The sequence below is a fragment of the Cebus imitator genome, unplaced genomic scaffold (assembly GCF_001604975.1).
Source record: "Cebus imitator isolate Cc_AM_T3 unplaced genomic scaffold, Cebus_imitator-1.0 Scaffold61, whole genome shotgun sequence".
Lineage (NCBI taxonomy): Eukaryota > Metazoa > Chordata > Mammalia > Primates > Cebidae > Cebus > Cebus imitator.
In genome coordinates, this window is record NW_016107376.1 from 1,275,330 (window position 1) to 1,301,529 (window position 26,200).

Genomic DNA, 26,200 nt, shown 5'->3' on the forward strand with positions numbered 1-26,200 from the left:
AATAAATTCTGGTTTTCTATTACACAGTAGAGTGACTACAGTTAATAATATTATATTGTTTATTTCAAAATCACTAGAAGAGAGAATTTCAAATGTTCTTACTATAAAGATAATTTTTTTAAGATAATGGATAAGTTAATTACTCTGATTTAATCATTACACAATGTATACATGTGTTTAACATCACATAGTATCCCATAAATACGTACAACTATGTGTCAACTGAAAATAAAACTCTTTAAAAACAAAGCACAATATCAAGATCCTATGGTCTCTCTTAAGTAGACGAAGACATCTTTTCTTGTTTTGAAATATTATTTACCACAACTAACATATATTTGTACCAAATTAGAACTCAGAAGCCTTATCTGTAAAATAGCTATCTTTATTCTGTTATATCATGCCATAATAGAACAAAATTTTTAAAAGATAAAAACCTGAAATATATATGTGACTATTTTTATTATTATATTATGCTTTATATTTTATGCTATTCTAATTATAATTTTAATATTGACTTGTTTTTGGAATAATATAAATAAAAAATAGTTTATCATTCAGTTAATATAATCAAAGGAACAATATAAATAAAATTTTGCATCTGATATATGTGGCTTATTGATGTGTTAAAATAGAAAATAGATTATAACTCTCCACTTTGTATCTTTCAGTAGAATAATCAAACCAATTGTCCAAGAAGACAATTTCAAATCTATGTAGGCTAGTTTTCTCCCAGTCTCCTAGAAGGCACAGAGTGCTCTTGTTAAGATTTAACTTTAGCCACTGTAAACATTGGTACAAGATTTCAAGTCTGAGACTAAATTATCCCATTCAGTTTTTTACAGCATCAGTCAGTGAAAAATAGCCAATCTTCCCTTCTAGTATAGATCCAGTCTGTTACACAATGTATTAGAACAATGAAAAATATCCCACATGAAAACATCAGACGAAACAGCAGATTAAATCCATTACAATGCTTAAATTGCACTGAATTCTTTATATACAGTAAAGATCAAAATCAGAGAAAAAGTTCTTACCATTGGCAGGCAAACAGCCTGAACTGAAAGATATATCATCAATAGCCATGACTCTATCCTGTTCATCAGTTGAAGCCATTTGACCTTGAAAAACAACCTGCACAAGAAAAACAAAACAAACAAAAACACAAAGCAAGGAACATCACTGTCTCACAGTGTTATAGAAGAGAACTTGCAATAGGAAACATGTCACTCTCTAGAAGCACTTGGGTGACCATGCCAATTCCAGGTGCAAAGCAAACACTCTCAAAAACAAAGGAAATGTAGGGTCATCACTGTATCTCAAATGTCTGGCATAGGATAGGGAACCTGTTAGTGAAATGCAGCAATATTCACCTGGATTCTTCCCTACAACCATCTCAAGTGTTCAGTTCCTATATGTTCATACTGCTGTGCATTTACCAGCTTTTGGATCCATTCTCTATCTTGAGCTCCAGTTCTTGGCATCTGCAGTTGTGTCCTATCTTCCCCTTTGGTTCTCTAAATCTTACCCACTCTTGCCTTAAATGTCATACTCATGCTATCCTACTGCACATTTTCTGCCATTACGTAAACATTGACTAGGAATGATTGATTGTTCTGTGACTTATTGTTAAAATGACTGAACGTGACTCATACCTGTAATCCCGGCACCTTGGGAGACTGAGGCAGGTGGATCACTTGAGGTCAGCAGTTCAAGGCCAGCCTGACCAACGTGGTGAAACCCCATCTCTACTAAAAATACAAAAAATTAGCTGGGCATGGTGGTGGACGCCTGTAATCCCAGCTACTCAGGAGGCTGAGACAAGAGAATGGCTTGAACTAGGAAGGCAGAAGTTGCAGTGAACTGAGATTGCGTCATTGCACTCTAGCCTGGGCAACAAGAGCGAAACTCCAGCTCAAAAAAAAAAAAAAAAAAGAAGAAGAAGAAGAGGAAGAAAAGGGGAGGAGAAGAAGGTAGTAGAGGAATAGAAGAATGGCTACTCCACAGTCAAAGCAGGGCATTCCCAAAGTAAGAGGAGGAACGTGTCCACTCTAGGTACAATACTTGTTTATACATAGGATTAAAAAAAAAAAGGTCATGGGGAGATGTACTCTGCTACAATCTTTTGTGATAAAGAATTAATTTTCTAAATTACTATATTTTGCAAGAATCTACATCATTATCTTTAAAACAAAATTAGGAATGATTCTGTTCTCAAGATATCAGGATACCGGGACATTCCCAAGTCTAGGTCTATTTAGTAAATGTTACCAATTTGTTCCCTTAACTGTAAACATCTAAAAGCTAGGAATATTTAGCTTTCCAGGAAAATAGCCCAGAAAGTCCCAGCCTCATTTCTCAACCCTCTGTCAAGGTAGAGTCCCTTTGGTTCTAATGCCTCTGACAGAAAAAGGTTTTACTTCAACTTGGGGCTAAATTTCTACTGTATGTTTAGTTTGTTTTATTCTTTGTCTCCTTGAACATTTTAGGACAATGGTAAAATTAATTGCTTATATCTGCAATTTCTTAAAAAATGTGATTGCAATTAATCAGCAGCATGCAATGCCTAAAATCGTTTTATCCAGTAGAGCAGACAAAGGAATATTTCATGAGTCAGACACAACAGATTTGACCAGACTAGGGGTTGGTTTTTTTTCCTCCTATGTATTCTAAATCAGTGTAATGCTTTAATATAATTTAAAAAATGATTATGGGTCAGTGAGATCTGAAATCAAACTACCCTAGAGTCTAAGCTGGTATGGGACTTAGTAGGATAACTCTCCAAAGCTTGTACTTCTCAATGAACTATGTGGTAAATCATCTTTCTAACCTAGAGGATTTTTGTGAAGGGTCAATACAATAAGGTATCCAAAGAAGTAAACATAGTGCCTTACACATAGAAAGTGCTCAAGAAATTTTAGTATTATTATTCCATAAATATCTTCAGAAACTCTCTGAAGTGCTTCCATCTTTGCTAAGTAAATAAACACTAATCCTTGTTTATGCAAAGCATTCCCTCAGAAATTAACCTGCTTCAAATTCATTAAAGGATAGACCCAGTCATTCACAGATGGAGGTAACAAAGCCCCCAGGCGAACGTCAGCTGCAGAGGCTTTCTCCAAAGCCCATGCTAAGCTGGGATCCAGCTGGGATTGAAATCTCCTATTTGGGTATTTTTAAAAGAAGGATGCATGGCTTTTAAACTATTAGAAGTCGGCATGGAAAGGAAATGGCAGAAAATGAAATAATTCTCAGAGGCTTGTAAGTTGATGAGGAAGCAGATATTGTCTGAAGACAGTGATTACCGAATTCCCTAGAATAAGGCCCTCACTAAAGCTTTTCAGGAATGAGATACTAGATGGTGGCAGGCTATATTACAAGCACAGCACTTCTCTGTGGCCCACCAAACAAAAGCAAATGAATATCTGCTCACTTGCTGACAGGATAGAACTAAAGCATACCTGCAATCCAAAGACTGGTGTAGCCGAAGAATCCCGAGAGAGTCATATGGTCTCCTAATTTTTGCATAGCCTTTAAGGTAAATGCACTGTTTTCACATCAGCAATAGTGTATTTTGGAAAATAAAATTAATATATTGCACATGCATCTGCTTTAGTTGAAGCCACTGGTACATTTAAAGCACTCAAGTGAATAACCTTGCTGCATCAGCTACAGCAGAGTCACCCTGGATATTACATATTCTGGAGTTTTACGGGTTTTTTTAATTGATCTACTGCACATATTTAATCATCAGAACTCAAGATGTATCACTCGAGAATAGAAGGCTGAGCAAAACAAGGACGTTATTTTAAAGGTTTGACCTACAAGATACAGCAAGTTCCAGCTCTACTCAACACCGTAATCTCTTACGCTTCTCAGAGGGACCTTGACTGAAAGACGGGCAGGTCTAAGAAGGCAAAAAGCTTAGCAAAAGTAGTTTAAGACTCCCATACCATCAGCTGTTTCAAAGCTGAAAAAGATGTGTAAATAATAATGGAGTTGACTGGTAGATAAGATTCTCATCTCAGTTATTAAATCTCTACCAGAATGGAGAGAGATGGAACTTCAGCAAGTTCATCCTTCAGAGCCTACTCGATGTGACTCAATCTCCATAAAAGCAATCTTGGCCTGGTTTTGTTGCTTTTGTTGTCATTGTTGAGAAAAGACAAGCAGACACAGGAGATTAAGAAGAGAAGTGTAAGAAATAAACTAAGAACTTCTCCAGCAGTTAATAACATTTGAGCATCCACAGAAAATTAAACACACTATTGGTACTCAGGGACTACTCATTCTGCATACCACAACCCTTGAAAGCCACAGATGTCTTGAGGGCTCAGGGACACAAAGTAGCCCCACCAAACACTTGTCAATCATCTTCTCTTAACATGGTATACAGAACTTTCCCTTCATTGTACCTACCACATCCCAAGAGGTCCAAATTAATCTTTCTTAAGTAAATAAATGAATTGTTCATAGAAAGACTTAAGTGCCCGATGGCTTAAGATGCCTTCCCAACCACCGCACCCCCAACACTGATATTTGACTTCAATAGAGTACAGTCTCAATCTCTGGTTAGTGTTTCCAGTGAGAGTTTCTCTGAAGTCATGTCATGAAGGTGTCATTTAACCATCTGTTAAGGGATTTTTCGTAGACTTCTTTTGATCCCCATTAAGTTTATCAAATCCTGAAAATTTGAAATTACAGTGATTTCTGACCAAGCAATTAAGAAACTATGTCATTTTTATAATTCAACTTTTATAGTGAAGATCCTGTTCATTTAGCCATTCTTTCCCTCTTAGCCACTCAACAGAATCAAAGGTAAAATTCAATCCAGTTTAACCCCTCTATTTAAGCAAGTGCTAAATCCACCATATAACAAATGATTTATATCAAATTTATAAAATCAATTATTATATCATTTTAATAACACAATAAAAGAAACCTACTTGGATTAAATTGGCTCACAGATCAGGATTAGAAAATAATTTTTTAAGGAATAAAATGCTTTAACATCTCACGTTTAACAGGAAAATTTTGTTTGATTGTCCCAAATGTTAAAATATGCAACACTTCTTCTAGACCTTGTAATAATCATTAGATTATTATTTATACCATGCATAAGTTTTATTAGGCTGCATAAATAACTTTGTCTTTTATAGGTTTGAATTGGCTTTAATTATCTAAATCATTTTAGAATTTATCTATGAAACGAATATGACAATTATTCTACTTCAACAACATTTGGAATTAGTATTTAAATTAAACATTCTCCTTCCTCATTACCCAGAATTCCCTTCTCTCAAAAGCATAATAAAAGTCTGGAAAGAAGAAGAAATGAAAAGAAAGAGGAAGTCGGAATAGTAAGAAAAGTAGAGAGGAAAATGGAGGGGGTTCAAGAAATTAAGAGAAAATTAAAGGTTGTATTTTATTCATATATCAGTATATCTTAAAATATATCAACTTTAGTTTTAATACATAAAATTTAAAACCTTATTGTAAAAGTGTCTTTTACCTAAGATGTCCACTTGCAGCATTTGAAATTCAGCCCCTCAGTCCCTGGCACACTGCGACAGTCGCCTAGCTCACCTGGTGTTGAAGATCTGTACCCTATATTTTCTTCAAAGCCATAGTTAGAGAATAGAACACACATACCTGAAATCTCTGTGAACTCTGGATTTTGATGACATTTCTCTCCCACTGATTTGAGAGTGCAGCTGTGTTTTGCCATAAATGCTGAATACGACCTTCACAAGCAGTTTGAATTCCAACCATTAATTTGCCACTCTCTTGGCTGGAGAAGTAATAAAATGTAATCTGTGAAAAACAATTAGTACCCAAACAATTATGATAAAGAAGTCCCCAAACATGACAAGGTATTTAAAATGCTGTGTGTTTTCAAATACCTGGCAGTCATATTGATCATGTGTAGGAAGGAAAACTCTGCTTCTTAAACTTGAGGAAATAAAATCCACTCTGGAAACCAGTGAGAGAAAGTGAGCTGTCAGAAAGAAGAGAGAGAGTACAATATATATATTTATATAAAGAATATATATATTTATATTTATATATATATATATACACTGTATATATCTAATATATATATATATATATAAAGAATGAGTAAGACCTACGATTTGATACCATAACACGATGACTATGGGCAGTAGTAATTTCATTGAATATTCAAAAATAACTAAAAGACTGTGACTGGATTGTTTGTAACACAAAAGATCCATGTTTAAGGGCATGGGTACCCCATTCTCCATGATGTGATTATTATTCATTGCAAGCCTGTATCAAAATATTTCATGTACCCCATAAATATATGCACCTACTATGTACCTATAAAACTTAGAAAAACAAACAAGAGACAACGTGTTAGATTCAGAGTGATCACTGGCAAATATAAGATGCCAAGTGATAATTCAGGTTCACATCCTCATTAGCTTAATATTTTTATGTTTAAAGAACAAATAATTTAACCGTATCATTTACTTTAGCAAACCATCTGACATATTTTTTCTTCATGTTGCCCAGTGAAATAGCTAATTGTGATTATATTCCCTATAATATTGTCATGGGCTACAGTTCAAAATCAAATTTATCACATTTAACATAGAAAGTTACATCTCTGCAAGATGTTATCTAGGGAAAATGTGGTACTATTGGGATTGCCTACCAAAATAAACAATTCAGTGAAGACTTTTGACAGAACATGAGTACCATCCTCTTGGACAAATACCACCATTTTAAGTTCCAGCTCCCTCCTAACCTCATGCATTTCAAGGAAATCACTTCTAACAAGCAGCCAGAAAGAGCAGACAGTAAAACGTAGGTAAGACAGCTCAGGCATAGAGAAAGTGGAGAAAGTCTCGAGTAACCACCAAACTTCACACTCATACAACGGGGCCAAGTAAAACAGTGGGCCCTAATAAATACATTCCTTTCCCTTTAGGTGCACTAAGATAGAGAAGCTAAAAGCAGCCTCCAGAGGATGCCTGCAGCTACAGGAAGATGCATGGAAACAGACACAAAACTCTCCCTCCCAGATAAGCCCGACAAAGAGACACAAAAACATCGAGAGTCTGTGATAAACTCTCCCCCTCTGAACCCTTAAATACTTTTAATCTGTGAGGGAGAGGGCTCTTGACCTAATTTGGCCAGAAGCCCCTCTCAGGTTGATTATTTAATATAGACCTGTTTCTGACGGTTGGGTCGCTTTTCATGTTTCTTTCTGTCTTCTTCAACTCTTACAACTTTAGAAGAGATAATTGCTCACTGTGCTTTTGTTCAGAAAAAGTTGGATCAGAGAGTCCCAGCTTTTCCTAGGATTATGGAAACAACTCTGAGCCCTGATGCTTTCCTAGGCAATGCAGTACAGATAATACCAGTGGACTCTCATGGTTTAGAAGCCTGTAAAATAAATGTTGAACATTCCCTGGGCTCTCATCGATTTCCCGTGATGCTTTATGTGGGTTCTAGCATATAATCTGAGAACCATTGTTTTCTGTCACTCTATTTCATGTGCTTTTCCCTGTCCAAAGGAATGAGAAATATGATGATGATGACTATGATGACATAGCTACCTAAGTTATTCAGTGGTATTTTAAAGTCATATTGGAAATCAAATCTAATTGTCACATCATTAAAACAATCAATAGTAAAATTATGAAACCTAAGAAGCCTCTCTTCCCTACTCCTATTCCAAAACTGCACCCTAATTAAGCAGCAAATAGTGATATTAATGATTGCTTATGAATATAGTCAGAGACATAACTGAAATAACTGTAATAACACACAATTATTCTAAGAATATACTTCCTGGAATTATTATGTAAACACAATTTAGATGAAGAGCTGGTAGCATGGTGATGCAAGTGGACTATCATTAGTTAGCTCTTGCAGCAAGTAAACAAACGTTAAGCAAGTGAATAATCAAATAAGCATAATGAGCCATATGCATATATTATTTTAGGTTTAAATAATATTATTAGCAATACAAATGGTAATAGCATTCAATCAGCTCTAAATTGTTGTTTATAAATATTCAACTACTAAAAAGCATCCATGAGATACACAGCAAAATTATTTTCATTTATCAAGTAAGTTACTTAAATTATTCATATTTATTTTTAAAAGCTTGACATTAAAAATCAGATTTGACACATTAAGCTATTAAATAATAAAAGTAGCATTTTTCAGTGATATTTTTCAACTTACATATGAATAAATTATTTAAATATTTAAACAGAGTGTTTTATAAATAAAAACTTTATCATTTGGTATGTGTTATGGCCCTGTAAATTATTCTGTATTTTATTAAATATTGAATAAAGGTTAATCTTCAGGTTATACTAAAAAGCAAAGTTTTAAATTCAGAAACAGCTTGATATCTTTTAACATCTGCTCTAGTCATAAACTTTTTCCTGTATGGGGAAAAAAAGTGTTCAAAATGCACCCAATGGCAATATCTGTTTTCTATGTTTAATTTTAACTTAGTGACAATAGCAATTTTTTTGATACATTCTTCATTTTACCTTGCTCCTTTAGTATGAGTATAGAATTTCTTTAATTCACAGATGGAGATGTTCCCTAGAGAAAAATGTCACTTTATGGACTGTTCCCTGGGTTTCCAGAGAGCATTTATCATCATGGCTGTTTATGAGTTTAAGAAAAAAAAGCAAATCTTTGACAGCATAACTTTTCTCCACATGACCATACCCTCATTTAACACTCCCTTTTACTAGAGCTCTAACCATCCAGAAGAGACTGCATGAAGTTCTTGGACAACAAAGAATATATTCAATATTCTCTCTATAAAATTCTCGTAATTCTTTCAACAGCCTAATGATACACCAATCACATGCAAACACATAATCACCGTTATCATCATATGTCTCTATTAATCTCTCCACCATACCCATTTCAGCTTGTTTATACAATTCTTAAATTCCCATGTTGTGCCTGCATTCATAAAAGCCAATGCATAACATGTCTTTAAAACACATGCATAACAATCTTGTGAAAAGGGTTAATGATTAAAATGACAAAATAACATAAATAGCATAATTTCATTTATAATCTTAAATGTTTATATTAGAAGACTTTTAAAAATACTTTTTCTCAGTTACTGCGTAAGTATTGGAATGAAATCCCAAGTTTGATGACAAAAAAGGAGGTATATAAAATATGAAAGCAACGAAAACCATGAATCAATGTTTGAGAACTAAATCCAGTAACTTTGGCAGTGAATTCCATCAACCTTGATCTTCATAAAAGATAAAGTAGAATTTTTGGTCTCACTTTCCTCAACCATTGATGGGCAGCCTTGCACTTCATCCACTTCCCAAGTTCTGAGTGATTAATGGAGCTCAATGTGAGCAGGAGAAACATAAATCCTGTTGCATGCTACAGAGTAACCAATTGGTTCAAAGGAACCAAAAAAGGAGCATTTTAACAGTGAGATAATATCAGTTCTCAAGAACATTTAAAAAAAAAATCAGGCTGTAGGAAATGATCACCATAACAAGATCTAAGGCTTGAAGCAAATGTTAAAATGTCAAAACTTATGGAAATAGGAAAGTGCGCTTATTTCTGAAAAAAATGTAGTTTCATTCAAATAACAGAGAGCAAATAGTAGTCTTAGATACACACCTCTTCAAGTTGATGATTTCTGTGTATTTATTAAATTCTGTTTCCTTTGAATCATAAGTTTTGATTCATACCTATTCATTAAGCTCGCAAGCTCAACAGAACCAGGTAATATTTGCTAAAATGGTATCACTTAAAGAATATCCTCAAATAGTAATCCCTTATCATTACTAGCAAGGTGTACATGGACGCTGCCATGTCGACTTATGTCTGATTTCAGTGACAAAGGACTTTGAGAGTCACTTTAGGAGATCATAAAATACATAATAAACCACAGGAGTATTGTTAATGAAAATGCCAGAATAAAGACCTCTGACAATTTTTCCCCAACAAAATCCATTTTAAAACTGGCAAAAATGTCAGAATCAATTTGTCTGGAACTCTGGAAGTTGGCCAAAGTTTTGTAGTAATTTGGAGGGCTTTTATTCAACAAATGGCAAAATACCAGTTTTAAAAAATGGTGCCTTTATGGACTTTAACTTGCCCCCGTCTCATTGCTCACTCTCCAGCTCCACATTCAACTTTGAAAAATTGCAGCTTGCATTCCTGGTGCAGCCTGGCAGCCACAAGAACGAGTAAAATGGAGCTAGAGCTTTTTCAAAGCCTCATTCTCAAATAATTGTCATTATTTGACCTTTCTTTTAGTTCCCTGAAAGACCACAATTAAAAGGCCATCTGAAATTCACCACAATAATGGCTTGCTCTGTACCAAAAAGCTTTTTCTACATAAGGGGCTTGTTGAAAACAATTACTAGCAAGTGTTATAACTTCATAGTCACCTAAGGCAGTGTGTAACAGTTGGTGAAAATAATAGACTAATAGAATGAGACACTGATAAGGACTTTAACAAGGTCCAACATATTCCTGCAAATCTAGCCAGACATGTGCATGTATAGGACTGTGCACATGCTCTGGAAAGAATGGAAAACACCCTAAGCCCTAACATCTGGCTGATATTGAGGCTCTGTGAAAGCAGGAAATGGAAACTAAGGCAGAATTATCAGCTATTTGGGTGAGTATGGAAGGTGCACCCTAACATACACACAGAGTCCCTCAGCAAAACATAGAGATTTATTGGTCCCAGGCTGCTATGGTCTGAATGTTTGTGCCCCTGCACACATACACATTCATATGTGGAAACATAATCACCAATGTTATTATATTTGGAGATGAGACTTTGGGGAGGTGAGTAGATCCTAAAGGTAGAGTCCTCATGGATGGATTTAAATCATTTATAAAAGAGGGCCTAGACAATTGCTTAGCCCCTTCCACCATGTGAGAACCTAGCAGGATAGTATGATCCTATGAAAAAGGAAGTGGTCCCTCAACAGACACTGAATGTGCCAGTGCCCTGATCTTGGACTTCCTAGCCTACAAAACTATAAAAAATAAATTTCTGGCGTCCACCTTCAGCCTGGTGTAGGCCTTTAAAACATAAAAATGGCTTCCAAAAGAGCTCTGGTCATCCTGGCTAAAGGAGCGGAGGAAATGGAGACCGTCATCCCTGTAGATGTCATGAGGCGAGCTGGGATAAAGGTCACCGTTGCAGGTCTGGCTGGAAAAGACCCAGTACAGTGTAGCCGTGATGTCATGATTTGTCCTGATGCCAGTCTTGAAGATGCAAAACAAGAGGGACCATATGACATGGTGGTTCTACCAGGAGGTAATCTGGGTGCACAGAATTAATCTGACTCTGCAACTGTGAAGGAGGTACTAAAGGAACAGGGAAACCGGAAGGGCCTGATAGCCGCCATCTGTGCAGGTCCTACTGCTCTGTTGGCTCATGAAATAGGTTTTGGAAGTAAAGTTACAACACATCCGCTTGCTAAAGACAAAATGATGAACGGAGGTCATTACACCTACTCAGAATCGGGTGGAAAAGGACTGCCTGATTCATACAAGCCGTGGGCCTGAGACCAGCTTCGAGTTCGCACTTGCAATTGTTGAAGCCCTGAACCGCAAGGAGGTGGCGGCTCAAGTGAAGGCTCCACTTGTTCTTAAAGACTAGAGCAGCAAAATGTGACAATCACCTAGAGAAACAGGCCTTAGGAATCTATTCTCACTGTGTTCACTCTGAACAAAACAATGGTAGGTTAATGCGTTCCTAATCTGCCCTCATTACTGCTTTTGTGAAGTATAGTTGTGAAGTCATAACTACACAGAGATCTTCCAACCTACAAATTGTGTCTATACATTTCTTAGCCTTGTTTGCAGAATAAACAGGGCATTTAACAAACTAAAAAAAAAGAAAAAAAAAAAAAGAAAGAAATTTCTATTGTTTATAATCTACACAGTTTATGGCATTTTGTTCTAGCAGCCAAAATTGACTAAGACAGTGACATCTAAAAAATTCTCGGAAAAGTCACTAACAACAAACAAAACAACTATAACTAAAAGAAACAGTAAAAGAAGCAAATGTGTGGGAATTTTGGGGACTGTGAGCATCTGATTTCCAGAGTGCACACAGAGTATTCTCCAAGAAAGATAATATTTTAGGTAATAAAACAAATCTCAATACATTTAAGAGGATCCAAATCATACAAGTATGTTCTCCAGAAATAACAGAATGATTTAAATCAATAACAGAATAAAATCAGAAAAATTCACAAATATGTACACTTAAATAACAATCTCCCAAATAACCAATAGGCTAAAGAGGAAATCACAAGGGATGTTAGAAAATACTTTAAATAAAGGAAAATGAAAATACAACATATCAAAATGAATGGGATGCTGTTATTTCAGTGCTTAGTAAGAAATGTATAGCTGTAAATGACTAAATTTAAACAAGGAAATATCTAAATGTTAACAATAAGAAGCTAAAATAAGAGCAAACTAAACCCAAAGCAAGCAGAGGAGGAAAATTATAAGTGTTAGAGAAGAAATACATGAAATAGAAAATAGAAAAACAAAACAAAATTTAAGAAACAGAAGTTCTCGGAAAGATCACTAAAATTGACACACTTTTCACTAGAGGAACCAAGAAAAAATAAAATTAAAAACTTAGTTTACTAAAATGAAGAGTGAACAAGGGTCAGAACTTCCAACTTTACATAAATAAAAAGAATTATAAGAGAATACTATGAATAATTTTATGGTAACAAATTAGATAGCAATTTAGATGGACAAATTTCTAGAAAGACACAAACTACAAAGTCAATTCAAGAAGAAATAAAAAATCCAAATAGACAGTAACTAGTAAAGAGAATAAATCAGTAACCAAAAATCTTTCCTCAAAGAAACGCTCCAGCACGAAAGGCTTACTAGTAAATTTTATGAAACATTTAAATGATCAGCACGAATACTTCACAAGCTCTTATAAAAAAACAGAAGAGAAGGAAAGCTACTTCCCAACTCATTCTATGAGGCCGCTGCTACCTTAATACCAAAACCAGACAAAGACCTCGCAAGAAAAGCAAACAACAGACCAACATATCTGATGAATATACATCAAGCAACACATTTAAAAAATTATTCACCATGGTCAAGCAGAATTTATCCTAGGAATGCAAAATTGATTCAACATATAAAAATCAACCAATACAAATATCATATTGAACAAGAAAAAAAACACATGACCATGTCCAGATGCAAAAAAAGGTATCACAAGATCTTAACACTCTTGAAACAGTCAACATACTAATAATAGAAGGAATCATGCTCTGCTTGATAAATGGCATATATAAAAAAACCTACCACTAATATCACACCTAATGGTAAAAGATTGAAAATATTTCCCCTAATAGGAATAAGACAAGGCTGTTTGCTATCACCACTTCTAGTCAAGATTGCACCAGAGTTTCTCTCAGACAACTGGGCAAGGGAATAAAATAAAAAGCATCCAGAATGAAAACAAAAAGTAAAATTATCTCTATTTGTAGATGACATGATCTTCTATAAAGAAGATCCTGATAAACCACCAAAAAAATAAATTAATTAAAAACTATTAGAGCCAATAAGTTGGTAAGTTGATGGGATATAAAATCAATAAACAAAAATCAGTTTCATTTCTATACACTGGTAAGGAACAATCTAAAATAAAATTAAGAAAAAAATCTCATTTAAAATTGCCTCAAAAACAATAGAAGACTGAGGAATAAACTTAATAAACAAAAAGCAAGATCTGCACAATAATTTTTTTAAAAAAATACAATGCTGAAAGAAATCAAAGAACACAAAAATAAATGGAAAGACATGATGCATGATGGGCTATAAGACTTAATATTGTTAAGATGACAACAGTTAGCAAATTGATCTACCAGTTCAGTGCAATTCCTCTCAAAATTCCAACCACCATTTTTGCAGAAATTTGAAAATACTAAAATTCATATGGAAATGGAAGAAACACAGAATAGACAAAAAAATGCTGAAAGAAAATAACAAAATTATAGGATTTACTCTTCCCTAGAAGGAGATAGTGTGATACTGGCATAAGTATAGGCAGAAAGATCAAAGCAATCGAATTGAGAGTTCAAAAATAAACCAACACATCTATGAATTTTGACCAGATGTTAAGATAATTCAATGGGGAAAGTACAGATTTTTCAATCTATGGTGCTCAGACAACTAGACAGGTACATGCAAAAGTGGATACTTCACACCATAGTAAAAATTAACTGAACATGGATGAAAGATCTAAGTATAAGACATAAACTCTTAGAGGGAACTACAGGTATAAATGTATGACCTTGGATCTTAGATACAAGATTTCTTAGATACAACACCTAAAACAAGAGCAACCATATTAACTAAATAAATAAAGAAGTAAGTACGTAGGTAGGTAGGTAGGTAGGTAGGTAGAAAGAAAGAGAAGGAAGGAAGGAAGGAAGGAAGGGAGCGAGGGAGGGAGGGAGGGAGGAAGGAAAGAGGGAGGGAGGGAGGGAGGGAGGTAGATAATTAAATTTGACTTTATCAAAATTACACAGGCTAGGACAGTAGGGGCAAGTGGCATTAATGGAAGACAGATCCTTAATTTTTGGCATAATCTAAAAGAAAGCAAAGAAATTAGGGGTAACAATAAAAAAAAACCTAAACATATAAATGAAAAACTAGAGGAACTAGAATCATGTAAAAAAGAAAAAGCAAGCCCAGGGATTTGCCCCTAAATCATACCATCGATTAGTGTTTAAGTAGAACCCACTCTCCAGATGACTTTTAGATTGTTCCACTTTACCCAATAAAAGACAGATTTTACTTAATGCAAACGTTCATTAGCAAGAATACACAATCAAGAAAATATAAACCTTTCTTTCCTTAAAAACTTTGAAAGTTAGTGTACTCATTTTCTATTGCTTCCATAACAAATTACTACACACCTAGTGGCTTAAAACAACACAAATGTATTATCTCACAGCTTGTATAGGTCAGAAGTCCAGGCACGGTATGGCTTAGCTGGTTCTTTGCTTAGATGCACTAAAGGCTGAAATGGAAGTGTGGGTTGCCTGTACTCCTTTCTGAAGGCCCTAAGGATGAATATGCTTTCAAGCTCATTCAAGTGGTTGGCGGAATTCAATTCCACGCAGCCCTTAAGACTGAGATGCCTGCTTCTTTGCTGGCTGTTAACTAGCGACTGTTCTCCACTTTTACTTGCTCCTGTATTACTTTCTTGTGATCCCCTTTCTTTATTTCCAAAGCCAGCAACGCAGGTCAAGTCCTCAAACTTCAAATCTCTCTAATCTTCCCTTCTGCCTCAGCTCTCCTGCCTTCCACTTCTGCTTTTAACGGCTCATGTGATTACACTGAGCCCACTTGAACAGTCCAAGATAATCTTACAATTTTGAGGTCAGTTGATTAGTAACCCGTTTACAAAATCTCTTCACAGCAGTGCCCAGATTAGTGTTTGATTGAATAACCAGAGGATAGGAAACTGCAGGGAGGGGGGAGGTTTTATAATCTGCCTGCCACAATTAAGCAGACAATATTTGATTCTTTTTTTCCATTTGCAATATTCCAAGGTATTGATCAAAATCTGTAAAGCCTAAAGTAGTATGAGTCTCTGTAAGCTTCCTAATTCACTTGTAAGATGCTTAAACTGAAAGTGAGTGTTCATCATAGTTCCCAGAGTTCATATGCAGAGAAATAGCATCTACAGGGTATGTTCCAACCAATTTGATTAGTAAAATATCATGATCACTCTCATTTGACAGAAACTCAGTCAACTGATTCCCTGATCATGGTTCAAAAGATATATCTTTTGAAATTTGTAATATATTTATTTTAATATACTATTATGGAATTTTTATGTATTTCTGTAGAGCATAAATATTTTTCAGTTGTGTATAAATTAATTTGAAGAATATATCCATCTATAAATTTAACAAGTAATCAAGCCATCTGCCTGGAAAAACAAATCTGTTGCCAAACAAAAAGCAAATGACGGGTAGAAAAATATTTCCATTTTTCAATAGAGAAATTAGAAAATGTGTCATTTTTAGCTCTCGTCAGTACTCTAAGATATTTGACAACTTGACTATTAATATTGTATAGCAAAATTTCATGGATATGGTATCAGTTAATTCAAATAAGTAAGCTATCAACTATGATTCAATTACCGACATATAATTCTGAATTTGAAATAAGGGGAAAAATACAACAAATATATTATCCAATACACAAAAGATGTCAAGATTGTTGAGGAACTATGAAAATCTCATATAGTTCACCCATTTCAAATTCACGCACACTCACAAACACACACACATCAAGGACCTCGGTATCCCCTTAAAAATGAAAGAATCTGTGCAAGAAACTAAAGCTCTCTGGAAAATACTGCTTGAAGCGGAAGGAATCATTAAGTACCAAATATGCATGCCCTTGAAATTCCTTACACTGTTCCTCAACCATTGCCACAACATCCATCAATGTCTCTCATTTCTGCTGCCTGATTGGACAGTGGCAGAAATAGGATTGTCAACTGTGAAGGAGTTTGGGTATAGGAAGAAAAAGAAGGCAAGGAAATGGTTCAGATGAGCAAAATCGGTAACCTTTGGATGACATAATTCTTGACATTCGTGACATAGACTTTCAGCCTATCTTCCTTATTTTCAGTCATTTCTAGTCATAGTAGATTCTATGTCATCACCTGAGCACTGCAATTATCTCCACCTGGTCCTTATGTGGTTCTATCCATTTGAAATATCATTTCTCTCATCTCTCCGTTCACTGAAATACCACTCATCTTTGAAGTATTTCTCAAATGCTCTTCCACTTTCTAGAGTCAGAATTTGTCTCTAGCCTTAGAGAAATTCATTCAAGGCCCTATTTTGTACCTTTTTCTTTCTCCCAATAAGTGATTGTCTTATTCCCAAGTATGTGTTTCAAAGAGATCACAAACACCCTGATATGTAGCCTGTAACTTAATACAGGTTGAGTATCTCTTATCTAAAATGCTTGGGACCAGAAATGTATTGGATTTCAGATTTTTTCAGATTTTGGAATATTTGCACAAACATCTTAAAGATGGGACACAAGTCTAAACATAAAATTCATTTATGTTTCATATATACCTTATGCACATAACCTGAAGGTAATTGTGTACAATGATTTTTAATAATTTTGTGCATAAAACAAGTATTCTGCACATTAAACCATTAGAAAGCAAAGGTGTCAAATGTGGAAATTTCCACTTGTGGCATCACATTAGCACTCAAAAAGTTTCCAATTTTGGAGCATTTTGTATTTCAGATTTTTGGATAAAGGATGATAAACCTGTAGTCTTTATTATCTTCACAACATGATCACGATGTCTTACACATTGGAATTAATAAAAGTTTTTGTGTTGAAATTAACAATAATCATCAGCATATATAAATCTAACCACATAAATATACATATACAATAAATTATTTTAATATTTTTACTTTTAAAATAACACAACTATCATATTAAAAATGAGGAAGAGGCCTGGTATGGTGGCTCATGCCTGTAATCTTAGCACTTTGGGAGCCCAAGGTGGGTGGATCACTTGAGGTCAGCACTTTGGGAGGTCAGTCTGGCCAAAATGGTGAAACCCCATCTCTAATAAAAATACAAGAATTAGCTGGTCATTGTGGTGCATGCCTGTAGCACCAGCTACCCAGAAGGCTGAAGCAGGAAAATTGCTTGAATCAGGGAGGCGGAGGTTGCAGTGAGACGAAAATGTGCCAATGGAATAAGTGAAAAAAGACACTGTAATTCCATTTTGTTAACATATCTTGTTTGTACTCTCAGTACAAGTAAGTACTAAAAGTATTTTAAAGAAAGAGGACTAACAAAATTTCCTCCTTAATTGAAAGTTCAGATACACTGATTCTGATACAGAATCAAAGTTTGCTTCACTTATGTTTCTTATAAATGTGAACATCACCACTAAAATTAAGATTATAATTTATCTGTGTTCTTAGAGGAAGAATTATATTCTGTATTCATTTATGTGAAATATTGAATAGTGTCAGACGTAAAAATGCTCAATTAATGTTTATTGTGAACAGACACGGGGGCAGCAAACTATATCCCCCAGACAAATCTACCTGCCACCTCATTTTGCATATCCTGTGAATTAAGAGGTTTTTACATGTTTAAACAATGAAAACATTCAAAAAAATAAAGTTTTAAACATCTAAAAATGATATTAATTATACATTTCGAGGTTTATAAATAAAAGGTTAACATAACAGAGCTGTGCTTACTCTTTATGTATCGTGTATGACTGTTTTTATAGTGTAGATGGCAGAGCTGAGTTTTGGGGACATGGACCAACCATATGGCCCAAAAAGCCAAAAATATTTACTATCAGCCCTTTCAATGAAAAGTGTGCAGACGCCTGGAGTAGATGAGTTGTTTAATGGAAATTCCTCAGATAACAAACAATATAGACGCTCCCAAGCCTCATCTGTAAAGCACACACACCTTATCCTTGTCACATTGTGAGTTTTTAAATGAGGACATGCAGACAAGAAAATGGCTACTGGTTGCTTATTTTTAACATTTAATATATTATCATAAGTACATGTTTACGGTTTATGCCTCTGACACTAGCCTGCAAGTTCACCAGGGACAAAAGCTGAATTCTTGTTCACTTTTATATCTTCAGGTCCTGGAAGAGCATGTGGAGCAATGCAGATATTCAGTAAAGGGTTTTCAAAGTAAATATAAAAAGGAATAACTGCACATTAAATTTTCACTGATTTAAAAATAAACAGATATTCAGACTATAGGGGCTGCAGGAATGTAATCTAGAGAGTGAGAATGTGGGATTCTTGTCTCCATGTTTGGCCTTTTACAGCTCCTTCTTAATAAAAGAACCAAACTCACTCTCTATGTAGCACAGCCTACCTATTATTTAGGAACAGATTATGGTTCAGTTTCCCTTCAGAAAGGGCAACACAGAGCAGCTTAGGAGATGCTTGTGTTCACTCAGCTGGGAAACTCAGTGATGAACATAATGATTGCATTAGAAAAACAAGAAAAATCTCTAAGCTGGGACCACAAGATGACTTTGAGATAAAGAGAGGAGGCATATTTTTAAGGGATAGGAAACTTAGGTGATGGGATCACAGCAAATTCAATTCTGTCAAGCTTTGGCATAGGGTCCAGCTGCAGCTGCAGGTGGAGTGCAAGGCTAAAATTCTGATAGAAGGGCTTCTCTCTCCTTGGCCTGAAGAACTAGGAAGGGAAGCCTGGAATAAGCAGGTCTGACAGAAAGAAAGGAAATAAATTCTATAAAGTAGAGACCCAGAAACAAGTCAAAACAACAAATAAAAACAAAAACGAGTGCCCCATGTTCTCTGTACAATTTCTGCCCAAGTCTCTTGCCAAAATGAAAACCTGCATGTGTAGGGAGCACTTCTACCAGCTAAACCTAGAGGAATTGAATTGATATTCGGACTGCTGCCCACAGCAAACAAGAGTTAGTCATTTGAGGCCGGGCACAGTGGCTCACACCTGTAATCCCAGCACTTTCGGATGCTGAGGCAGGCCGATCACCTGAGGTCAGGAGTTTGAGACTAGCCTGGCCAACATGGAGAGCCCATCTCTACTAAAAATACAAACATTAGCCAGGAGTGGTGGCACAGGCCTGTAAATCCGAGCTGCCCAGGAGACTGAGGCAGGAGAATCACTTGAACCCAGGGGGCAGAGGCTGTAGTGAGCTGAGATCGTATCACTGTACTCCAGCTTGGGTGACAGAGCAAGATTTCCATCTCAAAAAAAGAAAAAAAAAGTTTGTTGTTTGAGTCTATGCAACTTAATCATCTTCTTAAATTATCACCATGCTCTGAAAAGAATACATAATGCATTTCAGAACTGCCATTCACACATCCAGGATAAAACTCAAAATTATATGACAAAGAACTGGGACAACATAATCATACATGGGAAAACGGAATCAGCAGCAGGTAAATCGGAGATGATGCACATAAGGGTTTTAAAACTCCCATTATAATTACGCACAATGAAGTAAGGGAAAATATTCTTATGACTGAAAAGATAACGAATTTTAGCGGAGAACTTTTCTAAAAAATAAAAGAGTCAATTAAGAATTATAGAATTGAAAAATACAGTGAAGACAATCCCTGACTTAAAATGGTTCCACTTAGGATTTTTTTTCCTTTACGATGGTGCAAAAGCGATATATATTTACAGGAACACAACCAGTCTGTTTTTCACTCTCACTACAATATGCAATAAATGACATGAGGTATTCAATACTTACTATGCAATAGGCTTTGCATTAGATGATTTTACCCAACTGTAGGCTAACGTGTATGTTCTCAGCAAGTTTAAGGTAGGCTAGGCTAAGCTATGATGCTCAGTAGATTATGTGTATTAAATGCATTTCCAATTTATGATGGATTTCTTGGGACATAACCCTACGATAATTCAAGGAGCATCTATGGTTGATTTCTTTTTTAATCACTAGATAGGTTTATTAGTAGAATGAAGGTGACAAAAAAAATCACAGAACTTGAACACAGATCAATTGAAATTATTATGCACTCTGATAGACAGAAAACAAGATCAAAATATATGGTGAGACCTCATCTAACAGCATGTTAGACTTACAGTCTAACACACTGATTATTGAAATACAAAAAGGAAATGAAAGAGAGAGTGGGACAGAAGAAAGATCTGAATAAATAAGAGCAAAATACTTTTCAAAATTGGCAGACAGCGTACATTTCAGATTCAGAAAGCTTAGTTAACATGAGTATCACAAAATTTAAAATGTTCATGCTGAAATCTAAGAATAAAGACCAGATTTTGAAAGCATCAAAACAACAAAGATATGTTACAGACAGAAAAAAATGAAATTGTGGATGTCACATTAGAAACTAGGTGAAGACAGCAAAATAATGTCTTTAAAGCACTAAAAGAAAAAAAAAGACCATGAAAAATTATATATCCAGTAGGAATACATTTCAAGAATGAAGACAAAATAAAAACATTTTCAGGAGGATAAATGAACATAATTTATCACCAGCAGAACTGCACTACAAGAAATACTAAAGGAATTTCTTCACGGGGAAGAGAAACGATACCACAGACAAAGTCAGGTAGAAGAAATAAAGAGTACTGAAAATAACAAATATGATAAAACGATATTTTCTTCTTAATTTCTTTTTAGTGTTCTCTAAAGCAAATATGATAATATTGATTTGTAGGGTTTATAACATGTAGAGATTATAAACACAATATATGTGAACACTATAGAAGAAAATAAAAATGTAAGATGCTGTTTAATAGTGCACATGTTTCATAATATTTGAATTTGAGATGTAACAATTGATTGGAATCACAAAAGCTCTAATATCCCCATTTAAAACTGATTTTAAATGCCCAAATTAGAAAATAATAATCTGTGGCATAATGGGAAATGTTAACTTTTCAAATAAATTATTTTTTAATCTTTGATAGACTTAAAGCGAATTATACATTTAAAAATCCCTTTATTACCTTGAATATCAACTGAATTCCAGAATTATTTAAAACTTTCATATTCGTATTCCCATCTTTAAAAGTAGTTTTTCTATCCTTATGAAGATGTATTTGATTTTGTTGTAGTGACACTACTTTATCTATTTTTTACATTCTTTTAAAAAATCAGTACATTTTAATGATTCCTTCCCGGAGCTTTACTAGATTTCAAATATTGACAACAGTGATGTTTTTAATGTTCCAACTGATTCTCAGACTTGCCACTCAAGGAACCAATTACATGATGAAAAATAATGAAAAATATAATTTTGGAGCACTGGCAGATTACTTCAAGAGTAAGTTAATTAAAAAATTGGCTAATACTTATGAAATAAGAATTTTTGAATAAAGATAGGATTCAAAGACCATTTTTCTATAAATATTTTCCAACAGCTAATATCTACAACCAGAATACTTGCTTACTTAAAATTATTGCTAGAGAATACTTTTACAAGTTAACATTTAATTATACTTGTAAGAGATGCATGACTATTAGCAAAGTTACCAGCCTTCAGTTAGTTATGCCAGGCAATATTTTGTCTCTTTTTTCTGTGCAGCTTGCGTTATTATTATCTGTTTTATAGATGAGGAAACTGAGACTACAAAACTAGCTGATTGGCAGGAGTAGGCTTCAAAGCCATCTAGTCTGACTCCAGAGATGTTAAGTCAACCCAGATGATACTGTTCTATGATGTCTGCCTATACAAGATCTCAGCTTTGATGTGAATTGCCCCCATTTTACCTCTTGACTAGGCAATCAAAAATATGCATGAAAAAATGAGGGAAAATGTCAGAAAGTTAAGAGAGAGAGAAGAAAGTTGGGAAGCACAGTGTCTTCTGAAGTTATTTAATTCCACAGTAAGGAGGCAAACAAGAGGAATTCAGTAAGAATCACAGACAAAAATCTAGAGTAAAAACCTTTGTACTATGAAAAACCTTTTGAGTAAAAGAAAGAACAGAGAAGAGATCCTAAAGGAGAGACATATGGAATCAGATAAGCAATGGCCTTTAGGTTGTGAGCAAGATTCAATGTCACCATCTAACATAAATAAATCTGTAATGAAAGTTTCCTTTATTGTAGTTAGTGGTTGTTATTATTTGTGAGGCTGGTCCCTTTTCGGTAATAAAACTGGCTGATTCCTAAATATTGTTACAAATTCTAAACAAAAGTATTTTTTGACATCAAAGCCAAACGAAATAAGAAACTCGCCGGGCGCGGTGGCTCACGCCTGTAATCCCAGCACTTTGGGAGGCCGAGGCGGGTGGATCACAAGGTCAAGAGATCGAGACCATCCTGGTCAACACGGTGAAACCCCGTCTCTACTAAAAACTACAAAAAATTAGCTGGGCATGGTGGTGCGTGCCTGTAATCCCAGCGACTCAGGAGGCTGAGACAGGAGAATTGCCTGAACCCAGGAGGCGGAGGTTGCGGTGAGCCGAGATCGCGCCATTGCACTCCAGCATGGGTAACAAGAGCGAAACTCCGTCTCAAAAAAAAAAAAAAAAAAAAAAGAAAGAAACTCTATTTTACCAATATAGAGGTAACATTAGCACACCAAAATTATTCAGAAATGGACTCAACATCTACTTTGAGTGCCAGGTTTTCTATAATAAGCTCTATCAACAATTTCTCATGTACTTCTTAGAATAACTATCCTAAAAATTTAGCATCATTATTTCCCCTTCTTAAAGTTGTAAAAACTAAGACTGAAAAATTAATTTCTTAAGATTTTACAGCTAGGGAGGGACAGACCAGGGAGTCTAATCCACATGTGTAATATTTATGAAAGCATTGCCAAACTAATATTCAATGCTTGAACATTTGCCTATTTCAAATTACCTCCAGGCAATAACCATATTTTAACATTTAATTGAATTTATTTAAGAGAAGTATCACTTATAAAAATAACTAGCTTCTAGTTATGCCAGGAAATGTGTTACTTCTTTTCCTAGCATGTGTAAACCCATCAGACAAAGGCAGGCATGGAGTCCATTTTTGTTCCCTGATGCATCTTCAACACCCGGTACCCAATGTTGAATAAATGGAGTTCATTAGTTAATAAACAAAGAAATTTCTGGCTCCAGAGTTACCTCAAAGTGCTAGAGAGCACTTCAGTAGAGCTTTCTAGTCAACTTGATTTAAACAAGTGGTACTAGACAGAGCTGAAACTAGTCCGGTCAAAATAAAATAAATTTGACTGTCTAAATAATCGAGGTATATTGTCCCATTTACATTTTATAATTTCCATAAAGAGTAAGAAAAACTGGAAAATCCTAATTTTCTAAATAGACCTATTGTAATCCCAGGAACCCAATTATGAGAATCCAATGTGATATTTTAAAATCATAAATATGTTGAAACTGGTTAAAGAATGCATAAAGTTAGACATTTTAACTACTAATATGTAAATATCAGACAAGATTCCACTTCCCTAATTAAACATTGCGGGGGTGGGGAAGGGAATAAAGGGAGACAGGAAAGAATGAAGAAGGAAGGAGGGAAGGAAAAGAGGAAGGGAGAGAGGAGAGAAAATAAATTTAAAACATTTACCAGACTTATCACCATTGTGATCATAAAATGGAAGTGACAGGCCGGTCATCCCATTTCTCTTTGTCCAGCTAGGTTGCAGACTCTGATTTTGAGCCATACTACAGAGCCCATCCTCAAAATCACATCTTTCATAATTCGAGCCTAAGAAGAGAGAGAAGAGGGATTGGTTTTCACAACTGTGCTTGGCTTTTTAAAAAATAAGACAATAGTAGAAAAATAAAGTTTAGCAAAAAAATGACGAACATAAGTTAACATACAAATTATTCCTTACAAGTCTAAGTCTACTTGATTAATGCAAAGCTTTTTATGCATCCAATATTCTAATAAGTTACCACAACAAAAAATAGTGTGTTCAAATAGAAAGAATGCCACACGACACAGGGTCAGAAGACCGAGAACCTAATCCTGATTTTGATTCTCATTAACTGAGTTTCTTAGCTTAACTACTCAACCATAGCAAGCCTTTTCTTTACTTGCAAAACTAGGACAATAACATCCTGTTCTGTGTCTCTCAAGCAGTTGCTATGAAGATCTACGATACAATACATATGAAAATCCAGTTGGGGCCGGGCGCAGTGGCTCAAGCCTGTATTCTCAGCACTTCGGGAGGCTAAGGTAGGTGGATCACAAGGTCAGGAGTTCGAGACCAGCCTGACCAACATGATGAAACCCTGTCTGTACTAAAAATACAAAAATTAGCTGGGCATACTGACGCATGCCTGTAATCCCAGCTACTTAGGAGTCTGAGGCAGGAGTGAGCAGAGATCGTGCCATTCCCCACCAGCCTGGGCAACAGAGCATCACTCTGTCTCAAAAAAAAAAAAAAAAATGAGTTGGCCTTCCCTATGGGTTCCTTATCTGTGGATTAAATGAATGGCAGGTCAAAAATATTTGGGGAAAAAAAACTGCATCTGTACTAAACACATACAGATTTTTTCTTGTTATTTCTTAAACAATACAGTATACCAACTATTTACATAGTTTTAATATTTGTATTGTCTGAGGTATTATAAATTGTCTAGAGGTGACTTTGAGTATACAGGAACATATGCATAGGTTATATGCAAATACATTATTTTATATCACAGACTTGCTATCCATGGATAGCAAGGAACCATTCTACTTTACGATCCTTAGGTACCATAACATATAAGGAATTATTATTTAGGTTACATCTTAAAACTCAACTTCCATCTTTATGTCATGAAGACATATCAGAATGTCAGGTTTGAGCAGATCAAATCACAGGGGTTCCTCTGATGGAAACTCAACCGTCGGTGGCTGAGACATACTCCTGAAATTAAGTACAGTACCCCATGGTTGAATCTCAGTGTTTGAGGAAAGTTTAGTGTTTTCAATCACAACAAAGACATTTCTGACTCTTTCTCTGGGTGATCGAAGAGGCTAGGGAGAAACAGAAGAATTCGAGCACATGGTTGTTCACAATATCTACCCATGTAGGACTTTATTCTATTATCCAATGTCTATGAATGTCACATTTTAAAAATAGATTATCTCAACCACAAATGGTCCCTCCCCAGGTTGTAGTCCTCAATAACTGTAAAGATGGTCCTTTTGAGGTAGGAGAACGGTAGGACTTGTCTTCTGGTCACAACCCTGCTGACCAAAATAGGAACTGGTCCAGTCAGGATGCAGTGAAGAAGCTGGCAGAAACCCACAGATGGCTACAAAAGCAATCCCTAGATGCTCTCATTGTTCATTAGCATAAGACACTCCCACCAGTGCCATGACAGTTTGCACATGCCATGGCAATGACAGTTTGCAAATGCCATGGCAATCACGCAAGTTACCACTCCCTTTTTACAGATTTCTAAATGGCCTGCCCTCAATTTGCATTAACCTGCTCCTTACTTTGCATGTAAGTAACAATGGGTATAACTACAGTTGCCAACGCCCCAAAAGCATGGCCCCAGCTGCACTACCTATGAGTCAGCCCTGCTCTGCCTGAAGCCGCTACAATTCAATAAAATAAAACACTGATGTTTAACACCACCAGCTCACCTTTGAGTTTTTTTTTTTTTTTTT

At 35.3% G+C, this 26,200-nt stretch overlaps 1 protein-coding gene and 1 pseudogene across 2 annotated transcripts in view; one reads left to right on the forward strand and one right to left on the reverse strand.

The window, feature by feature from the left end:
- MALRD1 (MAM and LDL receptor class A domain containing 1) overlaps window positions 1–26,200 on the reverse strand; it is a 538,747-nt gene that overhangs the window by 491,773 nt on the left and 20,774 nt on the right. The window contains exons 2-5 of the mRNA XM_037738994.1: window positions 24,155–24,295; window positions 5,904–5,998; window positions 5,653–5,814; window positions 1,038–1,134 (exon numbers count right to left, since the gene is read on the reverse strand). Coding sequence (XP_037594922.1) covers window positions 1,038–1,134; window positions 5,653–5,814; window positions 5,904–5,998; window positions 24,155–24,295 — 495 coding nt within the window. The remainder of the gene's footprint in view (window positions 1–1,037; window positions 1,135–5,652; window positions 5,815–5,903; window positions 5,999–24,154; window positions 24,296–26,200) is intronic.
- LOC108305208 lies at window positions 11,052–11,891 on the forward strand (annotated as a pseudogene). Its single transcript, XR_001825612.2, has one exon. The product of XR_001825612.2 is annotated as a Parkinson disease protein 7-like (transcript).